We start from the raw sequence: 25,048 nt of genomic DNA, 5'->3' as shown, positions 1-25,048 counted from the left end.
AAAGTTGTTCGGTTGCATCATTAAATACTTTTAAAATTTCACAAATACTACTACAAATATTCCATTGTGAAAATAAATATATATTAGCATTAGTGTTTTGTGAAAAATGAACATAATAATTCTTTATATTGAAATGAATCTTGTAATAATTGGTATGTTGAATTCCAACGTGTTGGTACATCACGTGGAAATTTTTAGGTCTCATTCCATTAATTTTACAAAACCTACCCCATTGTTTCATTATAGATGGATGAGACCATAAATAAGAAATTGCAATTCTAATTGGTTTAATATAACTTTCTAAAATTTTTAAACCATCTTGAACACATAAATTTAAAACATGGCATACACAACGAATATGAAAAAATAAACCTCCAATAATAGGTTGACAAACAAATTTTAGATCATCTATACAAGCGGTATTAGAACTAGCATTATCTAATGATATTGAAAATATTTTATGAGTTAAACCATATTCTTCTAAAATTAAACATAATAATTGTGCGATATTATGAGCATTATGTGATTCATCAAAAACTCTATAAGCTAATAATCTTTTTTGGAGATTCCAAGAGTTATCGATCCAACGGCAAGTCACACCCATCTCCGAATGTGTTTGCCAATGATCAATCCAAATATCGGAACATAAAGAAACTTTATTATCTAATTTACTAAATTCATCAATTAAATTCTTTTTTCCTTGTTTTACTAATTTTTTAATTGTTAGCACATGGATTAAGAGATTCTTTACAAAAATCTTCAAATGTGCATTTAGATCCAAAACTAAAAGAAAGATGTTCTACGGAAACAAATTTAGCTAATGATTCTCTTAATTTATTATCCGAATATAAAATAAACCTAATCAGACTACCGCTTAGTCAAGAAAATCTGATAATTGTGTTTGAGAACGTCGAGTCCATATTCCGGTGCTTTGCTTTCTACACGTCGCTTCAACGACCCATAGTCTTGAATTCAGAGGAAGATCATGCTTACATTTCGCACGATTTCTCCGACTGAAGAGTGACCTTCTCAAAATGTTTAGTAAAAATAAGATTTTAGAGGAAGTTCCCAACCTTAAGTAATCAGACTCCAGGTGTCGGATTCAAGACGCCGATCTCATCACCTGTGGATCGAATGTCAGTCCTCCTCCCGGATTCATTATTGCTTCCTTCCGAGCTCGAGACGATGCACCTCCGCCTCCTTCCATTGTAATTGAAACGAAAGCGCGTAGAGATTAGAGAATACGAAAATGAGATTAAGAGTAGAGAAGATGTGTGTGAAAAATGATGAAATAAGCCAGACCCGGCCCGGGGTCGGGTCTAATCGTGCTTAGGCTTTCTAAACGATTAACCAGACATTTAAGGTTCGAATCCCAGTTATAGCGCATTGTAGGAATTTTCTTCTGGTGGGACGACAAACTTAAGAACACTGGCGCTTGGATGAGCCTACGTGTTTCCCGATTTATCTTTATGGCCGGTGGAAAATTTTCTTAGGGCCAGGCCGTTATCTCCAGGATTAGTCGGTTCGAAGAGCTAGATATCTGTATTACCAAAAAAAGAAAAACAAATGTCTCGCTTTGGGTCAATCACTTTTACTAAACTACTGACAATTTTAGTTGCTTTGATAGCATAATAATATAATATAATATATGATTAGATGACTAACCACGTCTGTAAGAACTATTGAATAAAGTGTTCTTAGCTATGTAGAACTATAGAATAATGTGTGCGACACCTCTTATCTAGTTATTGCTCTTTTTGTTATACATTCTTGTTTCTAAATTACACCTTAATATTACATAAAACATAATAACCGTAGTAATCTTAGTTAAGCATCCTAAAAGTGAATGTTTGCTTATATATTTCTAGTTACCAAGTAAAACAACTCATAGAAGTATACATACTATTTACAATGATTTAAAATATAACAATAAATATTAGAATTATTTTTCATTTTATACTAAGCTCTTTGAGGATTTCATCTTAAATATAAGTTATTAATGTTATTAAACTTCAATCATCTTTTCGATTTTCATTACTACTATAAAAGAGTAGCCAGAATGATTAATTATAAAATTGGTTAATGTTGATAAGCTATATCATGAACAATTACTATATTTTATTGTTATTAAGTTTTGTTTAAGGGTTCAATGAGTGGGCGACCGCTTCAAGTGGCAAGGGCGACATGAATAACGAGCTGCCTATGTAGCACAGACACTACTAATTTTTTTTTTAAAGTGTCGGACACGGACACGATACGGACACGGATACGTAAATATGCGTGTCGGATACGACAAAAATCGTGTCATTGACTTTTTAAAAGATTGACTAGTCGGATACGGCAAGGACACGACTAGGATACGGATGAGACACGTTTTCAGATACTTTGGGCTGAATTGCAAAAAAATAAAAATTTTAAGGGTTAAATTGAAAAATAATAAATTTCTTAGAACTGATTAATAAATAAAGATTAATTTGGTCTAAAAAACCCTAAAGCCTCTCTTTCTTCTCCCGATTCTTTCCCCTTCTCCTTCCGCCGAACAAACACCTCCTACCGTAGAACAAACAAAAGGGCAGCCCCTTTTTGTTTCTGCCGTTGACAAAGGACTGCGCCGCCGGACCTGCTGCATGCTATTACTTCCCTTTGTGTTGCCGGACCTACTGCTTCCCTTTCCCACCGCTGCCCTCCACTATCCTGTTTTTGGCAAGTTTACTGTTTTATTTCTTCTTTTGATATCAATTGCTCAGAATTTCTGAAATCACTGCCTTCCAAAATCTATTTTTTCTTCTTAATTATCGTTTTTAGTAGAAAATTAAAATATGTAGCCTATTTTGCAATGGAATAACAGTATAACACTTCTTTAATTTGGTATGCCAAGAGAAAAATATTGTACGATAGGATGTTGGGAAAGCACATATGTTGGTATAACATTCATTGAGGAGGAACAAGATAATACCATAAAGAGCGAAAGATTTGGTATATGTTCATTATAATCTTCATCTTTTATCTAGGAGTCCACATTACAGTGAAGGAGAAAGTAAGATGTGGGATGTTGGAGCAGATGGATTTGATTCCATGGACATGGAGGGTGCTGTTGTCCTTGAAATTGCCAATTGTCTCTTGATGAACCTGAATCAATCTTATTTACTGTTGAATGCGGTGTTGGTGATGAGACCGATATAGATGTTTGATTTTTTTTTATTTAAGATAGATTTGGTATTTTATATTTTTGTTATGTTTATTTTTTTATTTGTAATGGATATTATGATTGATGTAATATGATTTTCTATTTTAGGATTTTTAATTTTTAATACTATATATATATATAATATTTTTATATTTTTTAATAATCGTTGTATCATGCCTTGCATTTTTAAAATTTTCCATATTGCCATATCCGTGTCGTGTCTGATACGATATTCGTACCCGTATCCCTGCAACATAACGAGCTGCAATAGGCAACAAGTAGTTGTATGTAATCGTGAGATGACAAACATGTGGGGCTGGATGGGAAGAAGTGTCAAAATTGAATGATGTAATTAAATAACTAAGTTCTAACGGTCTAAAATATAACAATTTTAATTGAATACGTTTGAACCTCACTATCCTATATACCAGACCAAAATAAATCCAAACACACGAGCTCATTTGATCTTAATAATTATATGTACTTGATAAACTTATATCAATCACTTATCTTAGTTATTTACCTAGTTTTTAAAAAATAATTTAAAAACTAAATTTAAATAGGATAAACTTTGATATCTAACTTCAGAGAGGGTATTTATAGGCATAGCAGTAAGTAATAAAAAAACTATATTTTGATGACATAGTGTCTTGGCTTTTTTTAATGTATTTTCTCATATTTAATTTGAACATTAACAAATAGATAGGGTTTGACATGTCTTCTTCCTTCGAGACCTTCAACGAACAAGTCGGTGAGGTGTTGTTGATATTGACTAAGTCGCCATGACTTGGAGGAAGGTGGCTATTGGATAGAAGGAAGTTGCCGAGCTTACAGGAAGGGCTAAATCGCCTGGAAAGCCTGCGAGGAGTAAAACAGTGTTGGAGGGGGTTAGAATAGAGGCCTGGGTAGCTTGGCTCATCCACTTTGACGCTCAAGACAGTCTCCGACGGGGGAGAATGGAGAGAAACATAGTAGAATAATGGAAATAAATGTGTCCCCATGTTTATGTAACGATGTCTGTGCACCTTAGCTCATGAGGGTGGGCCCTTTTTATAACATGAAGGAGTGGGATGTCATATCTGTGCTTATGATAGGATGTCACATCGAGTAAGGAAGATATGCCATCGTCATATCAGAGGGCAACATCACCTATATATGGTATCGTAGGAGATCTCGTGAGATCACGCTATATCAACCATGCTATTCAGTCCACGTGCTATTTGAGTAGCTAGATATTTGGGCCTGGGAGAGGCGTCGAAGGGGCGAAATGGGGATGAGTAGGGCTTTGGATCGGGAAGCTGAGCCTCTGGAGTCAGGTGAACCGATTGAAGATGAGCAGAACATTTAATCAGCATGGTTGAATAGAGCTTTGGATCTGGGTCGGTAGAGCCAAACTAAGATCGATATTGGCAGGGCTGAATGAAGCGCTGGATCAACGGGGCGGCAACGAGGGCTCAGAGGCCGGAGAGCTCTTGGACATGGAGCATGACATGGGCGACAGTGAGTGCTTAGAGGTCAAAGGGCTTGGAAACAGGGCACGGTAGGGGTGCACGCAAGAGCGAGGGCTTGGAGGGCTTTAGAGGTGGCGTGCGGTAGCGCGACGGCAAGGGCTCAGAGGCCGGAGGGCTTCAGGAGGCGGAGCATGACATGGGTGGTAGCGAGTGCTCGGAGGCCGGAGGGCTCGAAGGTAGATCACCGCAGGGGTGCGTGCGACAGTCGAAGTAGCGACAACGATAGTGGCGGGCGTGTGCAAAGAAGCATCAACAGTGGTGGAGATCTGGTGAAGGCACTGTGCTAAGAGGGGGAAGGCAGAAAGCTTGCGAAAACGGAGTGACAAGAGGTGGGGCGGGGGGCTGGTTAAGATGGCGTGCCAAGAAGGGGGGGGGGTGGGTGGGTGGGTGGTAGAGATCTAACGAAGGCAGTGCGCCATGAGGGGGCGACGGAGAGTTGGTGAAGATGGCATGAGAAAAGGACTAACATAGTGCTAGGGGCTCCGAGCCTGTTGTAAGGCTAAGTATCTTTCAATTGAGGAATCGGGAATGGAAACTCTTGGCCTGCCATAAGGCTGTCTCGCTAACACGGGGCTAGGGGCTCCGAGTCTGTCGTAAGATTGAGTGTCTTCAGTCTGAGTAGTTAGGAAAAGAATTTTTGAGCTTGTTGTAAGGCGAATCACTAGCATGGTGCTAGGGGCTCTGAGCTTGTCGCACCAATCACTAGCGCGGGGATAGGGGCTTTGAGGAGTCGGGAATGTAAACTCTTGGCCTGTTGTAAGGCTGTCTCGCTAACGCGGGGCTAGGGGCTTCGAGCCTAACGTAAGATTGAGTGTCTTGAGGAGCTGGGAAAAGAATTTTTGAGCTTGTTGTAAGGCGAATCACTAACGTGGTGCTAGGGGCTTCGAACTTATCGTAAACTAAATCACTAACGTGGGGATAGGCGCTCTAAGCCTGTCCTAAGGTTGTCTCGCTAGTGCAGGACTAGAGGCTCTCATAAGGCTATCTCACTAGCGCGTGGCTAGGGGCCGCGAGTCTGTTGTAAGGTTGAGTTCCTTCCGACCGAGGAGTCGTTGGAGATCTGACTGAGAAGTTATTAGAGATCCGACTAAGAAGTCGTTGGAGATCCCATTGAGAAGTCACTGATGGAGAAATCATTGGAGATATGCGTTTGATCAACTGAGAAGTCGTTAGAGATATGATTGGAGAGTTATTAGAGAGTTTCGACCGAGAAGGCGTTGGAGAGTCTGATTGAGAAGTTGTCGATTGATAAGTCGCGGGAGAATTATGATGGAGAAATCATTGGAGATATACATTTGCTCGACCTTGACTAAGGGGCGAGGTTGGACCCTTAAAAGGACATTTAATCTGAGAGCGGGATAGTATAAGTGCTCGGTCCCAACTATATCCGAGTCAGAAGAGGTTGAACTTTGAAAGGACAATTATTGATCAACGCTGATGATCCAAGATCCGGGGATAGTATAAGTGCTCGATTTTGACTATGTCCAAGTTGGTAGAGGTTGAGCTCTGAATAGGACAATTATTGATGGATGCTCTGATCCAAGATCAGAGGATATCAATGTGCTTAACCCTAACTGAGGAAGGAGGGTGGGCGGGAGGGGGTATAATAAGCTCGATCCTGAGACTCTTAAGCGTCTGCGGAGTCGGGGAGAGAATATAATAGGCACGATCCCTCGACTCCCAAGTGTCTGCTGAGTCGGGGAGAGAATATAATAGGCACGATCCCTCGACTCCCAAGTGTCTGCTGAGTCAGGGAGAGAATATAATAAGCTCGATCCCTCAACTCACAGGCATATGCAGAGTTGGGGAGAGAAGAATATAATAGGCTCGATCCCTTGACTCCTGAATGCTTGCGGAGTCAGGGAGATAAAAGAATAAGAAACCAAGTTGCCGATCGAGGATCTGGAAAGTAAGGATCGTGCTGGGACGAAGACCTCTGGGCTAATAGCGCAAGGTTTGAACAAGAATGACGCCTAAGAAATTCAGTTCTTTTACTCTTGTAGTGTGGCGGCGACGTGCTTGTTGAAATCCATCGGGGTCATGGCAGGGAGTTTTCCGATGTCATCCATCTCGGAGGTCGAAGGGCTTTGAAAGGCGGAGGCTCCGCGGAGCATGACATGGTAGAGCACGACATGGGCGACAGCGAATGCTCGGAGGTCGGATGACTCGAAGGCAGAGCACGACAAGGGTGCACGCAACAACTGAAGTGGCAGGCACATGCCAAGAGTCGGCGATAGTGATGGCGGTGAAGGCGGCGTGCCAAGAGGGGGCGATGAAGAGCTGGCGAAGATGACATGCCAAGAGAGGGTCGGTAGAGATCCGGTGAAGGCGGCATGCGAAGAGGGGTCGATGGATAGCTAGCGAAGATGGGTGAGAAAAGGAGAGTTCACATGAGGTTGGATTCGTTGCAAGCTAAGGCGGTGAGAGAGACGCTTTCCTCTTGGGCGAAAGAGACCCTAAAAGGGAAAAAAAAAGGATAATTTTCCCTCTCCATTGTTTGCTCCATCTCTACTCCCACATCAAGCCAATTAAATAAAAATTTATTTAATTAAATTACAAAATTATTTATTTATTTTTTCATTATTTTCAATATTTGAATATTTATGATTGCAATTACAATCATTAAACGAATAAATTTGACAAGATTATTTTTTTAAAAAACTTTTTAAATTTAAATACGATTTTTATAAAAAAATCTTAAATATGAAAATTTCAAGTTTAGTTCAACAAGTCAGAATCGAATCGGGCTTCATATATTTAAGTTTTTAAAACTTCATAATTATAAAATTGTAAATTTAATTATAAATTATAAAATCTAGTTTAAAATATAATATTTAAGGTGTTAAAGTTTAAAAAATTTAGTTATCTTTATTTTTCATTCACTCTAAGTACTATAATTATGTAGATCAAACAAAACTGAATAGATATTAAATGATAGAATATTAAATTATTTCAATATATCCAATAATTTTTTTTATTTAGAGCTTTATCATACTATATATAAAAAAATGACATTTAATACTCAAACTTCATTTTAAATGCTCATAAATAAATTTTACCTAATTACATAAAGTCATATATTTGTATTTCATACAAAATTACATCATAACAAAGTTTCTGATGCCTTCAAATCTTAAATTGCATCAATGTTAGAAAATTTGAATGTAAAACGTGTTTCTGGAAGGTTAGAAAATTGTCACATTTCTCGTGGCTCATTCTGGTGTTCCACCTATAAAAGTTGATAAAATATTCGTATAAATTATCATAAAATGGAAAAGTATAATTTACAAGTATTTAATGATAAAAATTTAAAGTAAATTATTATAAATAGTTTTAAAATCTAAAATCCAAGGTGATTAAATTAATCAACTAAATAAACAAAATACTAATCATGCATTAATAATATAATTAATTATCAAGTAAATAGTCAATTACATTAACAAATTAATTAAAAATTATATATGTATTATTAATAATTCAAGCAACTAAGTATCAAAATAGTATCGATATTACATGATACAATACCATCAAAGATTGAAACTTCAACACAACTTGAGATTTAAACTTTCTTATAAGAAATGAGTATTAACATTTATTAATGATGCTAAGAGAAGGTTCTAGAAAAAAGATTATATACTAATATAGTATCAACCACGGTATGAAATTTTGGTTTCAGAAGTTTTGTTTAATGACCAAAATGAAGTTTTAGTATCGTGTCATACTATGACGATATGAGTTCAGTATTTTTTAAATATAAATATATAACAACAACAACAACATCCAAGTCTTTTTTCCATTAGGTGGGGTCGGCTGTATGAATCTTTTTACGCCATTGAGCTCTATCTCCTATTATATCATCATCTATATTTGAATAAATTTTATCTTGTTTTATTGTTGCTAACCAAGTCTTTTTTTGGTCTTCGTTTGATATGCATGTTTATCATAATTTCACATCGCTTAACTGGAGTATTTATTGGTCGTCTAAGTACATGTCCGTACCATCTTAAACGTGTTTCTCGGAGTTTTTCCTCAATAGATGCAACTCCGACTTTCTCTCTAATACTCTCATTTCTTATTTTGTCCATCCTCGTATGTCCACACATCCACCTTAACATCCTCATCTTTGCAACTCTCATCTTCTGCTCATGTGCTCGAGTCATAGCCCAACATTCAGTTTCATATAACATAGCAGGTCTAATTCCGATTTTACAGAACTTACCTTTAAGTTTAAGAGGTACTTTACGGTCACATAAAACACTCGACGCTCCCCTCCATTTCACCCATCCTGCTTGTATTCTATGTAAGACATCTCTCTCAATTCCTCCATCGTTTTGCAAACATGATCCTAAATATTTAAATCTCTCAGTTTCGGGCAACTCGTCCTCTCCTATCTTAATAATTGTTTCATTACTTCTAATATTGCTAAACTTAAATTCCATATATTCTGTCTTTAATCTACTAATCTTAAAACCTTTCCCTTCTAGTGTTTCTCTCCAAGATTCTAGTTTAACATTTACTCCTTCACGTGTTTCATCACCCAAAATAATATCATCTACAAACAACATGCACCACGGTACTGTGTCTTGAATGTGCATAGTGAGTTCGTCCATAATTAGTGTAAAAAGATAGAGACTTATAGCTAATCCTTGATATAACCATGTCTTTATTGGAAATATTTCAGTTCTTCTGTCTGAAGTCTTTACTCTGGTCGTTACATCCTCATACATATCCTTAATTAGTTCAATATATGTTACGCTAACACATCTCTTTTCTAAAATTCTCTATATAATTTCTCTTGGGACTCTATCATAAGTTTTTCTAAGTCAATGAATACCATGTGTAGATCTTGTTTTTGCTTCCGATATTTTTCAATTAATTTTCTAAGAAGATGTATAACTTCTATTGTCGACCTTTCAGGCATGAACCTAAATTGATTTTTTTTTTCTAAAGTTTCATAGTATGACTCATTAGTTTAATACCTCTATAGTTTGCACAATTTTGTACGTCTCCCTTGTTTTTATATAAGGGAACTAGAGTACTTATGTTCCATTGATCAGACTTTGTTTTCGTTTTTAATATCATGTTAAATAATTTTATAAGTCATTCAATCCCTTGTTTCCCTAAGCACTTCCATACCTCTATCGGAATATCATCTAGTCCAACGTCTTTTTCATTGCGCATCTCATTTAAAGTTTGTTTTATTTCTAAAGTTTGAATTCTTCGATAAAAATTAAAATTTCTATGCTCATTTGACCTATTTAAATTACCTAAGTTAAGTTGGTCATCTAAACCTTCATTAAAAAGTTGATGAAAATACCTCTTCCATCGCTCTTTTATTTCTCCATCGTTTACTAATACCCTATTACATTTATCTTTAATACATTTTATTTGGCTAAGATCTCTTGTTTTCCTTTCTCTCACTTTAGCTATTCTATAAATGTATCTTTGCCCTTCTTTTGTATCCAATTTTTGATATAATCATTCAAAAGTTTCATTTTTTGTTTCACTCACTACTTTCTTAACCTTTTTCTTGGCTATTGTATATATTTTTTAAACTTTTTCTCGTTCTTACAAATATATAATTCCTTATAAATTATTTGTTTTTCCTTCACTTTCTCTTGTACTTTCTCATTCCACCACCAAGATTCTTTACCTAGTGGTACATGCCCCTTTGACTCATCGAGTACACTCTTAGCTGCTATTTTCAACTTTGATACCATTTTATCCTATGTTGTATTAGAGTGATCGTACATTTCACCTAATGCTTGAACTTCTACCTTCTCCTTAAATATATTTTGCTTCCCATCCATTAACTTCCACCATTTAATTCTAGGAATCGTATATATTTTCTTTCTATTGATACCATGTTTGAGGCGTATATCCAACACATTAACCTATATTGGGTAGTTAAGCTTTCTCCAAAGATGACTTTGCAATCGTTACAAATCTTTCTATCCTTCTTCTTAACCATAAGAAAGTCAATTTGCGATTTATTATTCCGACTTTTGAATGTGACTAAGTGTTCTTCTCTTTTCTTATAAAACGTATTAGCTAATATAAGGTCATATGCTGTCGCAAAATCTAATATAGTTTTCTCTTCCTCATTCCTCGCTCCAAACCCATAACTCCCATGTACTCTATCATATTTTTTATTTTTCATTCCAATATGCTCATTTAGATCACCTCCTATTAAAATCATTTCATTTGGTGGAATATTTTATAATATTTCATTTAAGTGCTCCCAAAACCTTGATTTGGTAGCTTCATTTAATCCTACCTGTGGTGCATATACACTAATTATGTTCATAGTTTCTTTCACCACTATTATCTAAGGGTTATAATTCTATCCCATTTTCTAACTACTCCTACAACTTTATCTTTTAACAAACTATGCACAATAATACTCACTCCATTTCTTGCTTTACTCTGTCCAGTGTACTATAACTTGAAACCCGAGTTCTCTATCATCTTTGCCTTCTTGCCTGTCCATTTTGTCTCTTGTACACACAAAATACTAATTCTTGTCCTAATTATATCTATTATCTTCATTGATTTACCAGTGAGAGTTCCTATGTTCTATGTTCCAAATCTTAGATTATTAGTTTTTCTATCATATTTGTTCTTATCCAACCTATGGTGTGAGAATTCTTGCCTATTTAACACTACACCCAAGTTTTCATGGAGATGTAGCGGTCCTTGCTGAGACGTTACAGTCGGACCTGTAATACGAAATCTTGCATATTTAACACTACACACGAGTTCTGGAGATGTAGTGGTCCTTGTCGAGACGTTGCAGTCGGACCCTGCAACGCGTTCCTTCCGGGGAACAACCTAGCATTAGCACAATAGTTTAATGGATCCATTTATTGAATATTTGTCATAATTTTGACGTTGGCTGACAACCTAACGTAACCCTCCTCCTTTATCCGGGCTTGGGACCGGCCATGATCGATCATCATGGGTGGAGTTTTTTTTTTAAATATAAATATATTAATTAAAAATATTTTATTTAATATTTGATTGTTATAAAGATTTATTATTGAGATATATTTGAGATGTTGAATAGTTTTTGATATTATCTTGTGAAATATTTGATGCTTATGAAATAAAAGTCAATTTAGGGTTAGCTCAAGTCCAATAAGTAGACATGACAGTATCACGTAGGTTTAATTGGATTTATTTTATTACTTTAAAATTAAACTAAATTTATATATATAATAATTTAATTCATAATCTTATATTTTATAAAGTTAAAAATTATATTATATTTAATTTTTTTTAGTAATGTATATTTTCCATCTTAAAGAGTTTTTTTTCTCTCTGCATATGCCGTGGACAGATGGAGGAAAAAAAATTGATCATCTTTTAAGAGTTTTCTGTTTTTAACCTTGTGGGCGGATAGAGGGAAAAACATTAACTATCCATAGAGGCTTTTTTTTTTTGTTTATTCTTGTGGATAGATGGAGGGAAAAAAATAACAATCATGAAGGAAAACAATAACAGATACAACAACAATAACAACAACCAAATCTTTTCTCACTAGATGAGGTCGAGGAAAACAATAACAGATGAAGAAGAAAAAAAAAATTAAGAGGGAAAGGAATAGGGAAAGGAATTGAAATTCATTTTCTAAAATAAAAAGTGGAAATGAAAAAAAATAAAAAAAACATGATGTGTTCTCGTGGTTGCCTTTGCGACCTCACGAGTTTGTCATGGGGTTGTGATTATGTGTCGGCGCTGACTGGCACGACATGATATTTTATAAATGGTATCAACGTTAATTAATGACGTTTTTTTGTCTCAGGGTCTTGGAAGTTCTTAAGTTAAAATAGGGGTTTGTGGGCTTTAATAATGTCATGTGAGAAAATGATGCTAATCTTGGAAGTTGTTAAGGTCAAAATAGGGGTTTGAGGATTTTCATAATGTTATGTAACAAAATGATGCTGAAGAAAATCAATTCAAAATTTTCAATATTCAATAACTAATTTGAGAAAAAGTTATGTTTCTATGCTAGTTTCTATGTAATTTAAAATACAAAAAGTTTTAAGAACTAAAATGACACAAACTAAAATTTAAGTTATAATATGATGTATCTAATTGCTACTCTATAACATATTTGTTGACTAGGATGCTTCGTCGATAGACATTACATACAACCTTGGTAAAGAGAAAGTGCACAACCTCTTTGAAAAAGAAGAGGTGAACAGTTTTGGTAAATCGTTTATAAACAGAAGAGGTTCATTATTGATGATAAAGAGAAGAGGTGGATAATTGTTCATAAAGGTATGAGGTTGATAATTCTTGATAAGGGAAGAGTGGACAATTTTTGATATAGAAGAGGTGCTTAATTCTAGATTAAAGAGAGAAATGAATAAAAAGATAGAGAGTTTCTAGTAAATGGAAGAGGTGGAAGTTAAAGAATGGGAAGCAAAATATATTTAAGGAGAAGGTAGAAGTACAAACATTAGGTGAAATATACGATGACTCTAATACGATATGAGATAAGATGATATTAAAGTTGAATATAGTAGTTAAGAGTGTATTCTGAGTCAAAGGGACATGCACCACTAAGTAAAGAATCTTGGTAGTGGAATGAGAAAGTAAAGGAAAAACAAAAAATTTATAAGAAATTATATATTTGTAAGAACGAAGAAAACTTAAAAAAAAATATACAATAGCTAAGAAAGAGGGTAAGAAAGTAGTGAATGAAGCAAAAAATGAATCTTTTGAACGATTATATCAAAAATTGGATACAAAAGAAAGGGAAAGAGATGTTTATAGAATAGCTAAAGTGAGAGAAAGGAAGACAAGAGATTTTATCCAAATAAGATGCATTAAAGATGAATGTAATAGAGTACTAGTAAACGATGGAGAAATAAAAGAGTGGTGGAAGAGGTATTTTCATCAACTTTTTAATGAAGGTTTCTTAACTTAGGTCATTTAAGTAGGTCAAATGAGTATAGAAATTTTAATTTTAATTGTAGAATTCAAACTTTAAAAGTAGAACAAGTTTTAAATAGGATGCATAATGGAAAAGCCGTTGGACTGGACGATATTAGTCCAACGATATTTCGATAGGGGCATGGAAGTGCCTAGAGAAATAAGGTATTGAATATCTTACGAAATTATTTAACATGATATTGAAAATAAAAAAATACCTGGTCAATTAAGGATAAACACTCTAGTTCCCTTATATAAGAACAATGGAGACGTACAAAATTGTGTAAACTAGAGGGGTATTAAACTAATGAGTCATACCATGAAACTTTGAAAAAAATAATAAAGAAATGATTAAGGAAGGAGACCACGAGATCAAAAATCAATTTGGGTTCATGCCTAGAAAGTCGATAATAGAAACTATACATCTTCTTAGACAACTAATTGAAAAATATCGGAAGCAAAAACAAGATCTAGACATGATATTCATTTACTTATGATAGAGTCCTAAGAGAAATTATATGGAGAATTCTAGAAATGAAGGTGTTAGCGTAATATATATTGAACTAATTAAGGATATATACGAGAATGTAATGACAAGAGTAAAGACTTTAAGCGGAGTAAGCGAATTATTTTTAATAAAGGTAGGGTTACATTACCTAGTCGGAAAAGACTTGGTTGTTGTTGTTGTTGTAAAGGTAGGGTTACATTGATAATCAGCTCTAAGGTCCTATCTTTTTACACTAATTATGGACGAACTCATTGCACACATTCAAGACACAATACCGTGGTGTATGTTATTTGCAGATGATATTGTTTTGGTAGATAAAACATATCAATGAGTAAATGCTAAACTAGAATTTGGACGGAAAACACTAGAAGAGAAAAATTTTGGGCTTAGTAAAATAAAGACAGAATATATGGAATTTAAGTTTAACAATATATTAGACATAATGAGACAATTGTTAAGATAGGAAATGACGAGTTACTTGAAAGTGAGAGTTTTAAATATTTAGAATTATTTTTACAAAATGATGGAGAGATTGAAGGAGATGTCTTACATAGAAGACAAGCAGAATGGTTAAAATAAAGGAGAGCGTCGGGTATTTTATGTGATTGTAAAGCACTTCTAAAACTTAAAGGCAAGTTTTATAAAATTACAGTTAGACCTGCTATGTTATATGGAGATGATTGTTAGGCAATGATTCGAGTATATGTGCAAAAAATGAGAGTTGCAGGGATGAGAATGTTAAGGTGGATGTGCGAACATACGATGATGGACAAAATAAGAAATGAGAGCATTAAAGAGAAAGTCAGAGTTGTATCTATTGAGGGAAAATTCAGAGAGACGTTTAAGATGGTATGGACATGTACTTAGACGACCAGTAAATGTTCTAGTTAGGTGATGTGAAACTATGATAAACACGTATATCAAACAAGAAAGAGGAAGATAAAAAAAAAATTGGTTAGTAACAATAAAACAAGATAAAATTTATTTAAGTATAGACTATGATATAGTAGGAGATAGAGCTCAATAGCGTAAAAGGATCCATATAATTGATCATATCTAGTGGAATAAGACTTGGTTGTTGTTGTTGTTGTTGTTGAAAATAGAACCAACCTAGTGTATTAAACTAATAGCAAACTGACCAAACAACAAAACAACAAAGTCCCAAAACACTTCGACAACCATTAGTTGATTAACAATAAAAGCCCTGAAACACTTAGGGTGTGGTTTTCTTAACCACTAGTTTATTGGTATTAGGATGGAGTCAATTGGTTCTTCACTTCGACCATATCTAAGGTTGAGTTCACCTAAGTTGCCATCTACCCTCATCCCTACCCTCATCCCTTATATACAAGCCACTCCACTCATACTCTCGTGGAGTTTCTCCAAACCTTGAGGTCTTCTCACGTCCATCGAATGTACCGAGTCCATCCTTTATGCAGTCCACCTCCTTGTCTCTACATTGCCTCAATGTTCCTTGTCCAACTGACCCCCAAATGCTTGTGCCATCTTCTGATCTCAATGGTCCTCGTATTGCGGTCCCTTGGATGCCCACGGTATCCTTCTCCAAGCTTACAGACCTTAGCCACGCCAAAGCAACCTTTATACCTGGTAGATTTTGAGCAACTTAACACACATATAAGATGTGTAGCAACCCTAACTTAGACACATTATCGAGTGTGACATATTGTGCCACATATCGAGTGTGACAAGAGTTTCTCCTGAAAGACCTTCAACCATATCCACTACATAGGCTCAATTGAGTAATGTGACATCAACTCCCTCACTCTTGTTCCCTAATCTAACATCACCATATGGAAGGAGACCTCCTTTGTCATTGTTGTTGGTGTAATTACCCTTTTTTGATGAGGGTCGATCATTGGGTTTTGATGATTGGGCAAATAATTTAAGCTAAGATTGTATTGGTATTTGATATGTGTATTTGGATTATATAGGACTGGAGAAATACACAAGGAAAACAAGTTGGTGTGACTAAGGTAGGCTGATTACAAGGGATTGCAGAACAAGGTGCATTTGGAGTATGATCGGGAGGAGTCGGATATGTAGGTGAAGATGTGAAGGATGACACATAAAGTGAGCCAAAGGATCATATGCATCTAACGGGAGAGGGCTTTAAGGCAAAGGTATAAATCTTGGCGAGGTGAGTGTTAAAAAAACGTTGAGATATATGGATTTGACCATTAAAATGCTTATGATCAATAAATCAATTGACTGAATGATCGAGTAGACTAAAGGCGAATTTGACGAGGGAGTTAACTTACGTGCTTCAACTTTTTGTCTAAGGCCGTAGTTGGGAGTCACTCATTACTTGAACCAAACATGATTAAATAACATAACCTTGGTAGATAATCATGATTATCAACAATTACTTTCAACCAAACATGCCCTAATTGTAACCTCTTTTCTCTCATCTTGTGCTTGACTTGTAATCACTCCTAGAGCTTGTAAGATGTTTTTCCACCAAAAGTTGAGAAATCATAGTGGTGATTTAGGAGTCATCCATTGACGGATCATAGACCGTGGAGTAGGAGCTAGGGTTGCCAAACCACATTACATTTTGGTATTTGTTGGTTCATTCCTTCTCTTCATTTTCTGTTGCATATTTATGTGAAAAGGAAAAAAATGACATTCATTATAAAATCGGAAAAAGGTTACCGAAGATTTTAAGGAAATAATAAAAAAAATAAAAGATTCGTTTACAATTTTAAGGTTCTTTCCTTCTTTTTATCACTAGTGTGAGGATTCAAATTTCATGAGTCAATTTTTTTTTTCTTTTCACTTAGTTAAGTGCATGATTTGAGATAAAATTAGTTATTGACAATTTTTTTCCATTACATATTAAAATGACAAGCAATTAATTCTCTTGGCTCCTCTCGCCCATTAAAATAGATGATTAGAAAACTATAGATTGGTCTCACTCACTTTCATTATTCCTCCATTGGTTACAATGCAAAAAATATGGATTGTTCTACAACTCTTCTCCAATATCATCTCTCTTGTATAGGCTAAATTACACAGATTCCTTATGACTATCCTTGTCTGCTATAGAATAAATAATGGACTTTAGTCAGTCGCACTCATGAAATTAATTCCTCATTTTAAGAGTAGATGTGAACCCTAATCTATCTATTTCACTTTGCATTCTGTTTTCATCTTTACAAATCTCAAAATCAGTTAAGAAAATTATATCATGACCAACTTCACCATTTGAAGATATCTCTTAACAACCATTGTCCAATCATCAACTCTTTCAAGGTTAGTCTGGTGCCTGTTCCTATGATAGTCATTAGTATTGTGTCATTATTAGTTCTCTTTCTGTTGAGACTATTTCTAATTTATGTTAGAAGTTGCACAAAGATAATCTCTATGCTCTATGATCTAGTGTAACCTTAAGCAGGAGTGATACAGTTTTTGGGTTGTAAGATGTAGAGTTATTGAATTACTGGTGTTTTATATAGTCCTGCATTGTGTTTTAGTTAAGAGGATATTATGTTGAGTCTATATATCATGTAATAATTGTCTCTTAATAACAACAATACATTGGTTTGCTCCTTTCAACCAAAAGATGTATCTTGCATTGGACTTTTGCATGGTCAAATTTATAGACTAGTGAATGGCTGATGATACTAAACCTGGCCTAGGCATATTTAGTGACATCTATGTTGGGCAAGCATTACATGACAACCTGGAAAGCTAGAGATGTAATTTGGTTACAACTTCTATTACATAAAGTAGCTGTTTGACGTTACAAATCAGGATGTGCCTTGGGATTCTGTGAAAGAAAAAGCATACGCATTTTAGAGAGCATTAAAAGAACACAAGTTCAAGGAGATAGACTAGGTACACATTTTTGTCAGTCTTTTACTAAATTTTTTGTGTTAATTCTGATGATGAATAGTTAGGTTTTCTTGCATAATTGGACATGCTTTACAGGCGTAATATAGTAGAGAGAAAATTGCTGAGAAGTTATAGCCTTGCACGTCTGGAAACAGTAGCTGAAATGAAATTGTTATATAATCTAAGATTGTGTGCGGCTAGTGTCTTTGCTGGAAATCTCTTCATACCAAAAAGATGGTTTTATTAATTATCACATCCAAGTTTGTCAATTACCATGCCTAGATTTTTCATTCGAGCATTGTACTTTCCATCTGTATGACTATCAAATACTTCTCGCATGCATGACTAAATGAAGACTGAAATATTTCTTGATGATGTAGGTGGGGCCAAAAAGAGCCGAGAAGTTCTGTGAGGCATTTCGAATGGCCCATGAGAAACTAGTATGTGTTCTCTTGTTTTGAATCATTATGTGTTCTTGTGTGGTCTGTTGATTTCTCCTGTCCCAGGTGAACAAAGAGTTAAGTGCAGAAGCTGCTCGACGATTCATCAATAATGGCCACTGATAATTAACTGCTGAGTGAATGCCATGAGTATTGCACTCTTCGGGTGCTATATATTAATGCTTAAAAAGAAGTGTTGCAGATTCATGTAGTACCTACAACTCTGTTTCAGTAGCCCTTTGCAATCGATTTTATCAAATGCAAAATTTTAATGTACAAGTTTGGGCAGTTATTTTTTTTCAGAACTTGATTAACTTGACCACTAATAAGCTTGAAAATTTGATAGTTGGGTAATCAATCAGCCCATGGAATTGCCTTCTCATTACAGCTCTCTTTTGTTGTGGATTTTAGGATGTTTAATGTAAATAGAGAATCAATTTGATATAAAAGATTCGATTAAAAACTTCACTTTATAACACATCAATATCAAAAGATAATTTCGAATAAATAAATCAGCAATCGTCTGATTTGGCTAAACAGACTTCTCCTGGTTCGGATAAAAAGACTTCTCCGTTCCAAGACGACTTTGATGGAGTTGAGAAGCTAATATGACATATCGTAGATGGCCAGGATATGATATTTCTGCTATAATAATTAGGGATTGATTTTTAAAAATTGATGATTTGAGATTTATCTTAGGGGTGTTTGGTTGATGAGTTTGGGAATGAGAGAATAAATGATAATAAAAGATAGTGTTTGGATTGTAAGTTTGGGAATGACATTTTGAGAATGATTACTAGATTTATGGGAATCAACCAAACTCATATAATTTGATGGATTTTATTTTCATTCTTATTCTTATTTCATTCTACTATCAAATTCATATCCATAGTTATTCTCATCATTTAACCCAACGTCCCTTTATTATCTTTTTTTTATATTGGTAGGTATTAGGAGGGGAATGTGTATTTCGCTATTGAGGAGAATTAAAGGAGCGGATTTTGATAGAGTTAAGAATTTAATTTTATTAAAAATTATATTATATATATTTTAAAAAAATATTAGAAAAATTTGAATTTTATTAGAAAAATTTATTATTTTATAAAAAAATATGTCACCTTGTCTGATTATAAAAGAGGTTAGAATTTCACGTAATAAATAAGTTTTGAGTTAATATACCGTATAGTTTGTTCCGGTGATCATGATCGTATTTTTATTCACATCGCTGTCACATTTTCATCAACGACTTATTTCCTCCCTGCATAATTGTTATTTTTTTTGCTGCTACTATCCACAACAATCTCATTATTGAGTAGTGTTTCTTTATCACTACTTTTTTGAGATTTTCTTCTCTCCTTGTCATTTCTTCTACCACATCCTTTGCATATTTAGTGTCATCTTTAAGATTCATCATTGTGTTTACCACCGCTATCATTAATTCTTTATTTTTACCCGTTTTTGGTTCTAACTATATTCTTGAATTGTCTCATCATCTTCACACATCATCAAATTCATTATCGTAGCTGCCACATCATTGTTCCTCATGACAACCACCTACAATATAGGAGATCATAAGTAGAGGAGATCAAACTTGTCCGTGAACTTTAATGTGCAAATTTTACAATAAGAAGGCTCACATCAATCTGGTAGCATCGTTCCTTCTTTGAAAATTATTACTATTTAATTGAGTTGATTAATTGCCTCTTGTGCATTATCTAATTCATTATCGTAAATACAGGTCTTGTTAACCCATGGAAAATTGGTTCAGACATTTTTGCCACTGTTTGTAGGTGCCAATAAATCATAACTATTTACTATCTAAATTTTTTATTATTCGTGGAAAGTTTACAACTTAGAAAATGTTGACAAGTGTTGGTTTGGGATTTATAATGATTTAGCCTTAGTTTGCACATTAGATGATCAAGTAGATCCTGATTGAATCACTACTTACACATTAACTCATTCATATTCATCTACTTAAAAACTAGGCATGAAATAAAATTTGACATTAAAATTTTTAGTATACTTATGAATTATTCTCACGATGTTAGATAAACCAAATAGATAATTGCTTGACAAAGATGGTCTCTCAGATTTGTCCACACACATGATTTTAACATAACGCAAAATTTCCAAAGTTTGTCATGACAAGGTAGGAAGGTGTCATTTTTTTCTATATAATTAAGGTATTCAATTTTTAGAATTCGACTGTTTCTATAGATGATGGACTCGGCTCTAAAGAAGTTTTTCATCGATCATCAGAGATAAATTAAAAAGCTTAGATGAGTCATGGCAGACGGTCCAACATCACAAGTTTGTCCTGGTAAGGAAGAGAGGTGTCACTTGAGTCATAGTTTCTTGGTCATTTAAGATTTGAGTTTCAACTTTGGTGAATTAATGAATGCATTTTTCTTAATAAGCAATTGACCTAAGAACGCTGGACTGATGACCACCCACTATGAGTGCTTCTTGATTTACCCTAATGGCCAGTGGAAAATCTCCGTAGGGCTTGACTGGTGATGTACGTAGCTTATATATGTTTCTAGAAATTTTTTGACGTGCATCTACTTACATTTCATGAGAATAATTTATGTTTATTGCACTCTATTCTATTATTATGTCATACTTTTATTTTGAGATCTGCTCTTTGCTTGTTTTGATTGATATGATGTGTTTTCAGAGAAAAAAATAGAGAAAAAAGCCTTAGAACGTGAAGTTGGAAGAAGGAGCATGCTCTAGTTGTATCCCATGACATAGGTGTGCTCCTACGGATAAGAAAAATGAAGAATGGAGCGAAAAGATGCTCAACACGGGCTAGTCAAACACACGAAACATACATGAAGGAAAAGACTTTCGAAAAATTTTCGAATTGGAGTTTTAAGCAAATAATATGCTCTAGCCATGTTCCTTGACATGTGCATATTCCTACTGAAGAAATTTAGCCACAAACGGAGTTAAAATGGAGTCTAGAGCCTCCAAAACATCTGAGTCGTGCTTATGAGGCATGGTTGTATAAAAATCTAGCATAATCTAGTGTTTTCCATAGCCTAGTTGTGCATTTTAGGCACGACCGTGTCTTTTTAGACACGGTCGTGTCAAATTCTGGATTTTTCTACACTGTGGATTAAAAGTAAAAATGACCATAACTTTTTTCTTGGTTGCTGTTATGGGCTGTTCTAGATACCAAAGTGTAGATTATTTCAAGATCTACAACTTTTACTTCAGACTTCCATCAGAAAAAACCACATTTAGACATACTAAAAGGCATTTCCGGGACAGCAGTGTCAAAGTATGAATTTTTCTACACTACGAACCAAAAGTAAAATGACTATAACTTTTTGTTCGGTTGGAGTTACGGGCTGTTTCAGATACCAAAATATAAATAACTTTAAGATCTATAACTTTACTTCAGACTTTAACTAGAGAAAACCACTTTTAGATATGATAAAATGCATTTCCAAGAGGCACAACCCTGTGACATGGCTATGCCTCCTTTTTCTAGAAAGATACATGCCACGACCATGCCTTGAGGCACGACAGTATGGTGGAGGGGCAAGGGGTTGTGCCCCTTACCTTAAAAGAGAAATTTTCTCCCCTTTTAATCTATCCTTGGTTTGGGGCTCCACCCCCTTCCTTTGGGAAGGTTTTTCCCTTTAGGGGAAACCCTAGAGCCTCTATTTTTGAGCTGTTGATGATCCGTCTACTTCCGGAGCAAGGAGACACTCTGAAGACATTGACAACACATAGCTAAGCATTTCTTCTCCTCATTTCTTGTATTTGGGTTGTAAGAATGTTATTACTCATGTCTTTGGTTTGTTCTACTCTCTCAATGGAGTAACCCTCCTATTCTTAGGATCTAGGGAGTAATTTTGATGCGATGTTGATGTATAAACTATATATATTCTATTTCCTTGTTCAATGAAATGTTTATGTCATGTTCTATATGTATTGTGCCTTCTAAGGGTGTGATGAAATATGTGAATGGTGTAAACATGTGGATTACGGTGGATTGGTCACCTTGTAGAAGAGAAGTGCTAGAGTGTATTAACCACACATTCTAGAATGATCTTCTTGAAAGGAGATCATTTCTCTATAAAAGGATTAGCTAACTAAGAGCTTAATGGATTTACATTAATTTAATGTTAGGAAGTGAATTGTGTAATATAACGATTTCATGACTGGTGGGTCCCAGTGACAAGGCGTATTCCTTTCACTGGACTTTCTATATTACCTCTTCTACTTAATAATATTAAATGAGAATAGTGTAAACACTCTGGTGTAGCCTTTAATCCTCGTTAGAAGTAAGCTTAAAAGCATTCAACTAACGTTCGATTGTCTAGATAATTTATCGCGCGAAATCAGCAAGTGCTTAATCAATAGTATATATGGAATTGATATTTTTATTATTAACGACGTAGCCAAGCACTTGTGGCTTGATAACAAGTTTTTAGCACTGTTGTCGGGGACTGTTTCTGATTAACATTAGTTGATTAAGATATAAGTTACTCTAGACTTGTTAATAGATTTTTCATTTACTTATTTATTTTTATTTCTGCATTTCAGTTTTTCTAATAATTATGTTTTAATGAGATTCAATGAGCTTTGACATGAGAGATAGGCCTTTAAAAGAATTCTTCACACCCATTTCTATAAGATTCAGATCATCTATTATGGCACTTCAGATAGAAGTTGACAACTTTTAACTTGCCCTAGATTTGATTATCATGTTATAATTAAAGTCACAAATTTAGAGGAGAAATTTCAGAAAACCCTTATATTCACTTGGAGACATTTCTAGAGTATTGTAATATGGTGAACTATGAAGGAGCCTCTGCAGATACTATTTGATTATTAGCATTCCCTTTTAGTATCAAAGATAAAGCAAGAATTTAGTTGTACTCTCTTCCTCAACAAAGTATAATAAGCTGGAATCAATTGGAATAACTGTTTCTGAATCACTTTTTCCCTCTTAGTAGAAAATATATATGAGGAATAGAATCCAAGGAGATGGGTAAACAATATATGAAACATGGGACAAATTTAAGGGTTATTTAAGACAGTGTCCTCATCATGTCTTAGATAAATGGATGACAGTACATATATTCTATATTGGGATTACTTTTTTGAGTAAGAGAATTTTAGATTTAGCTGTAGGAGGTTCCTTGATGAACAAAAGTTTGGATGAAACGTACAAATTAATTGGTCAAGTAACACTGAACCTCTAAGAATGGGCAACTGAGAATGTGTTGACATCTTACTCAGAAATTTCAGAAGTGTGAGCCATGAATGCAAGTTTGTCTGTTAAACAAGATGCAGTGCAACTAACCCAAGAGCTTTGAAAATCATGAGTCATAGAATGAGAGGTTTAAACAATTAGAAGCTAAGTTAGAAAGCTTGACTTCAAAATGGTTCAAATAATGCCTCCCTCTCGCCCAAACCAAGTCTAGTGCACATTATAATGATATCAAGTTGAGAAGTGGTTTGTATACCAACGAACCTTAGGAGAAGGGTATAGATATGAGGATAGGAACACAAGAGAATCACAAAGACTCACCTCCATCACTCCAGTTATGGTCAATGGGCCACCAACACTATTTCTTCAAAGGTTGATAGAATCTAGTTTTGACAACAAATTTGAACCTCTTCCTCGTACTTGAGAAGAAAGGTAAGTGACAACTATGAGAGAAGAAGAATTTGGCAAATTCAATGATGATAATTTGGTTGCATGCAAATTTATTGATTTAATTCAATATAATGAATTTTCTGATGATGATGAATTAGTCACTTGTAATTTTGTTGGAATACATAACGATGATGAATTTTCTGATGAGGATAATTAGTTTGAAATTTTTGATGAAGTTGTTGATCCTCTAGTTGATGATATTGATGTTAGTGAACTCTTGGCCAATTATGATAATGATGTAGCGGATAAAAATGTAGGGGCTTGTGCTACTAAAGCAACACCCCAAGAATCAACTCCTTTGATTCCACAACCACTTGATACTATGAGAGTTGCAAGAATTGAACAAGTTGTCGATATAAGTGTAGGGACATGTACAGAGATAGCAGAGTCCCAAGAATTACCACCTTTAGTTGGACTACCACCTGAGCTAGAGCCAGAACCATCATTTGATCTAGAAGAAGTCCAATCCACTTGTTTAGAACATTTGGGTACTTTTCAATATTGCATGGTTAGTATTCCTAGTGATCTTTTAGAACCTTTCATAGAGGTACCTAAAATCAATTTTGTGGGATATGATTCATTTTTTCATTCATGCTCCATCAAATTTAATATGGTTCTAGTTCTTTCTTATATTACATGCTTGTGGTAGGTGTGCTTATCTTTTGGGTGTGTAGATTTCACTTGGGTTGGAAATTGGAAGCTCAATCTGAAATGTCTTCAACCACCAGAAAAAACTTTCAAGAAGATAAAGATGGAGAGAACGATGGGTGATACACTATATCAATCGCATGATGACATCTCTCTTCATAATAAAATGGGCTATTGGAAAGAAAGTCTAAAAGTATTCTACTCTAGCTAGAGTGAGATTTAGATAAGCCCAAATAAGAAGTTGAACTAATGACATAAAATAAGCACTTCTTGGGA

General features: G+C 34.7%; 1 protein-coding gene and 1 pseudogene across 1 annotated transcript in view; one reads left to right on the top strand and one right to left on the bottom strand.

The window, feature by feature from the left end:
- The window catches only part of LOC121992364, a 34,521-nt gene extending 15,698 nt beyond the window's left edge, over positions 1-18,823 (top strand). The window contains exons 5-6 of the mRNA XM_042546682.1: positions 18,382-18,441; positions 18,508-18,823. Of these exons, the coding sequence (XP_042402616.1) occupies positions 18,382-18,441; positions 18,508-18,564 (117 nt within the window). The 3' untranslated portion in view covers positions 18,565-18,823. The remainder of the gene's footprint in view (positions 1-18,381; positions 18,442-18,507) is intronic.
- Positions 18,824-23,429: 4,606 nt separating this feature from the next.
- Positions 23,430-23,518, bottom strand: LOC121993382 (annotated as a pseudogene).
- Positions 23,519-25,048: the final 1,530 nt, after the last annotated feature.

This window comes from Zingiber officinale, chromosome 6B (assembly GCF_018446385.1).
Source record: "Zingiber officinale cultivar Zhangliang chromosome 6B, Zo_v1.1, whole genome shotgun sequence".
Lineage (NCBI taxonomy): Eukaryota > Viridiplantae > Streptophyta > Magnoliopsida > Zingiberales > Zingiberaceae > Zingiber > Zingiber officinale.
The sequence above is the reverse complement of the archived record's forward strand: the minus strand, read 5'-3'. Positions and strand labels throughout refer to the sequence as shown.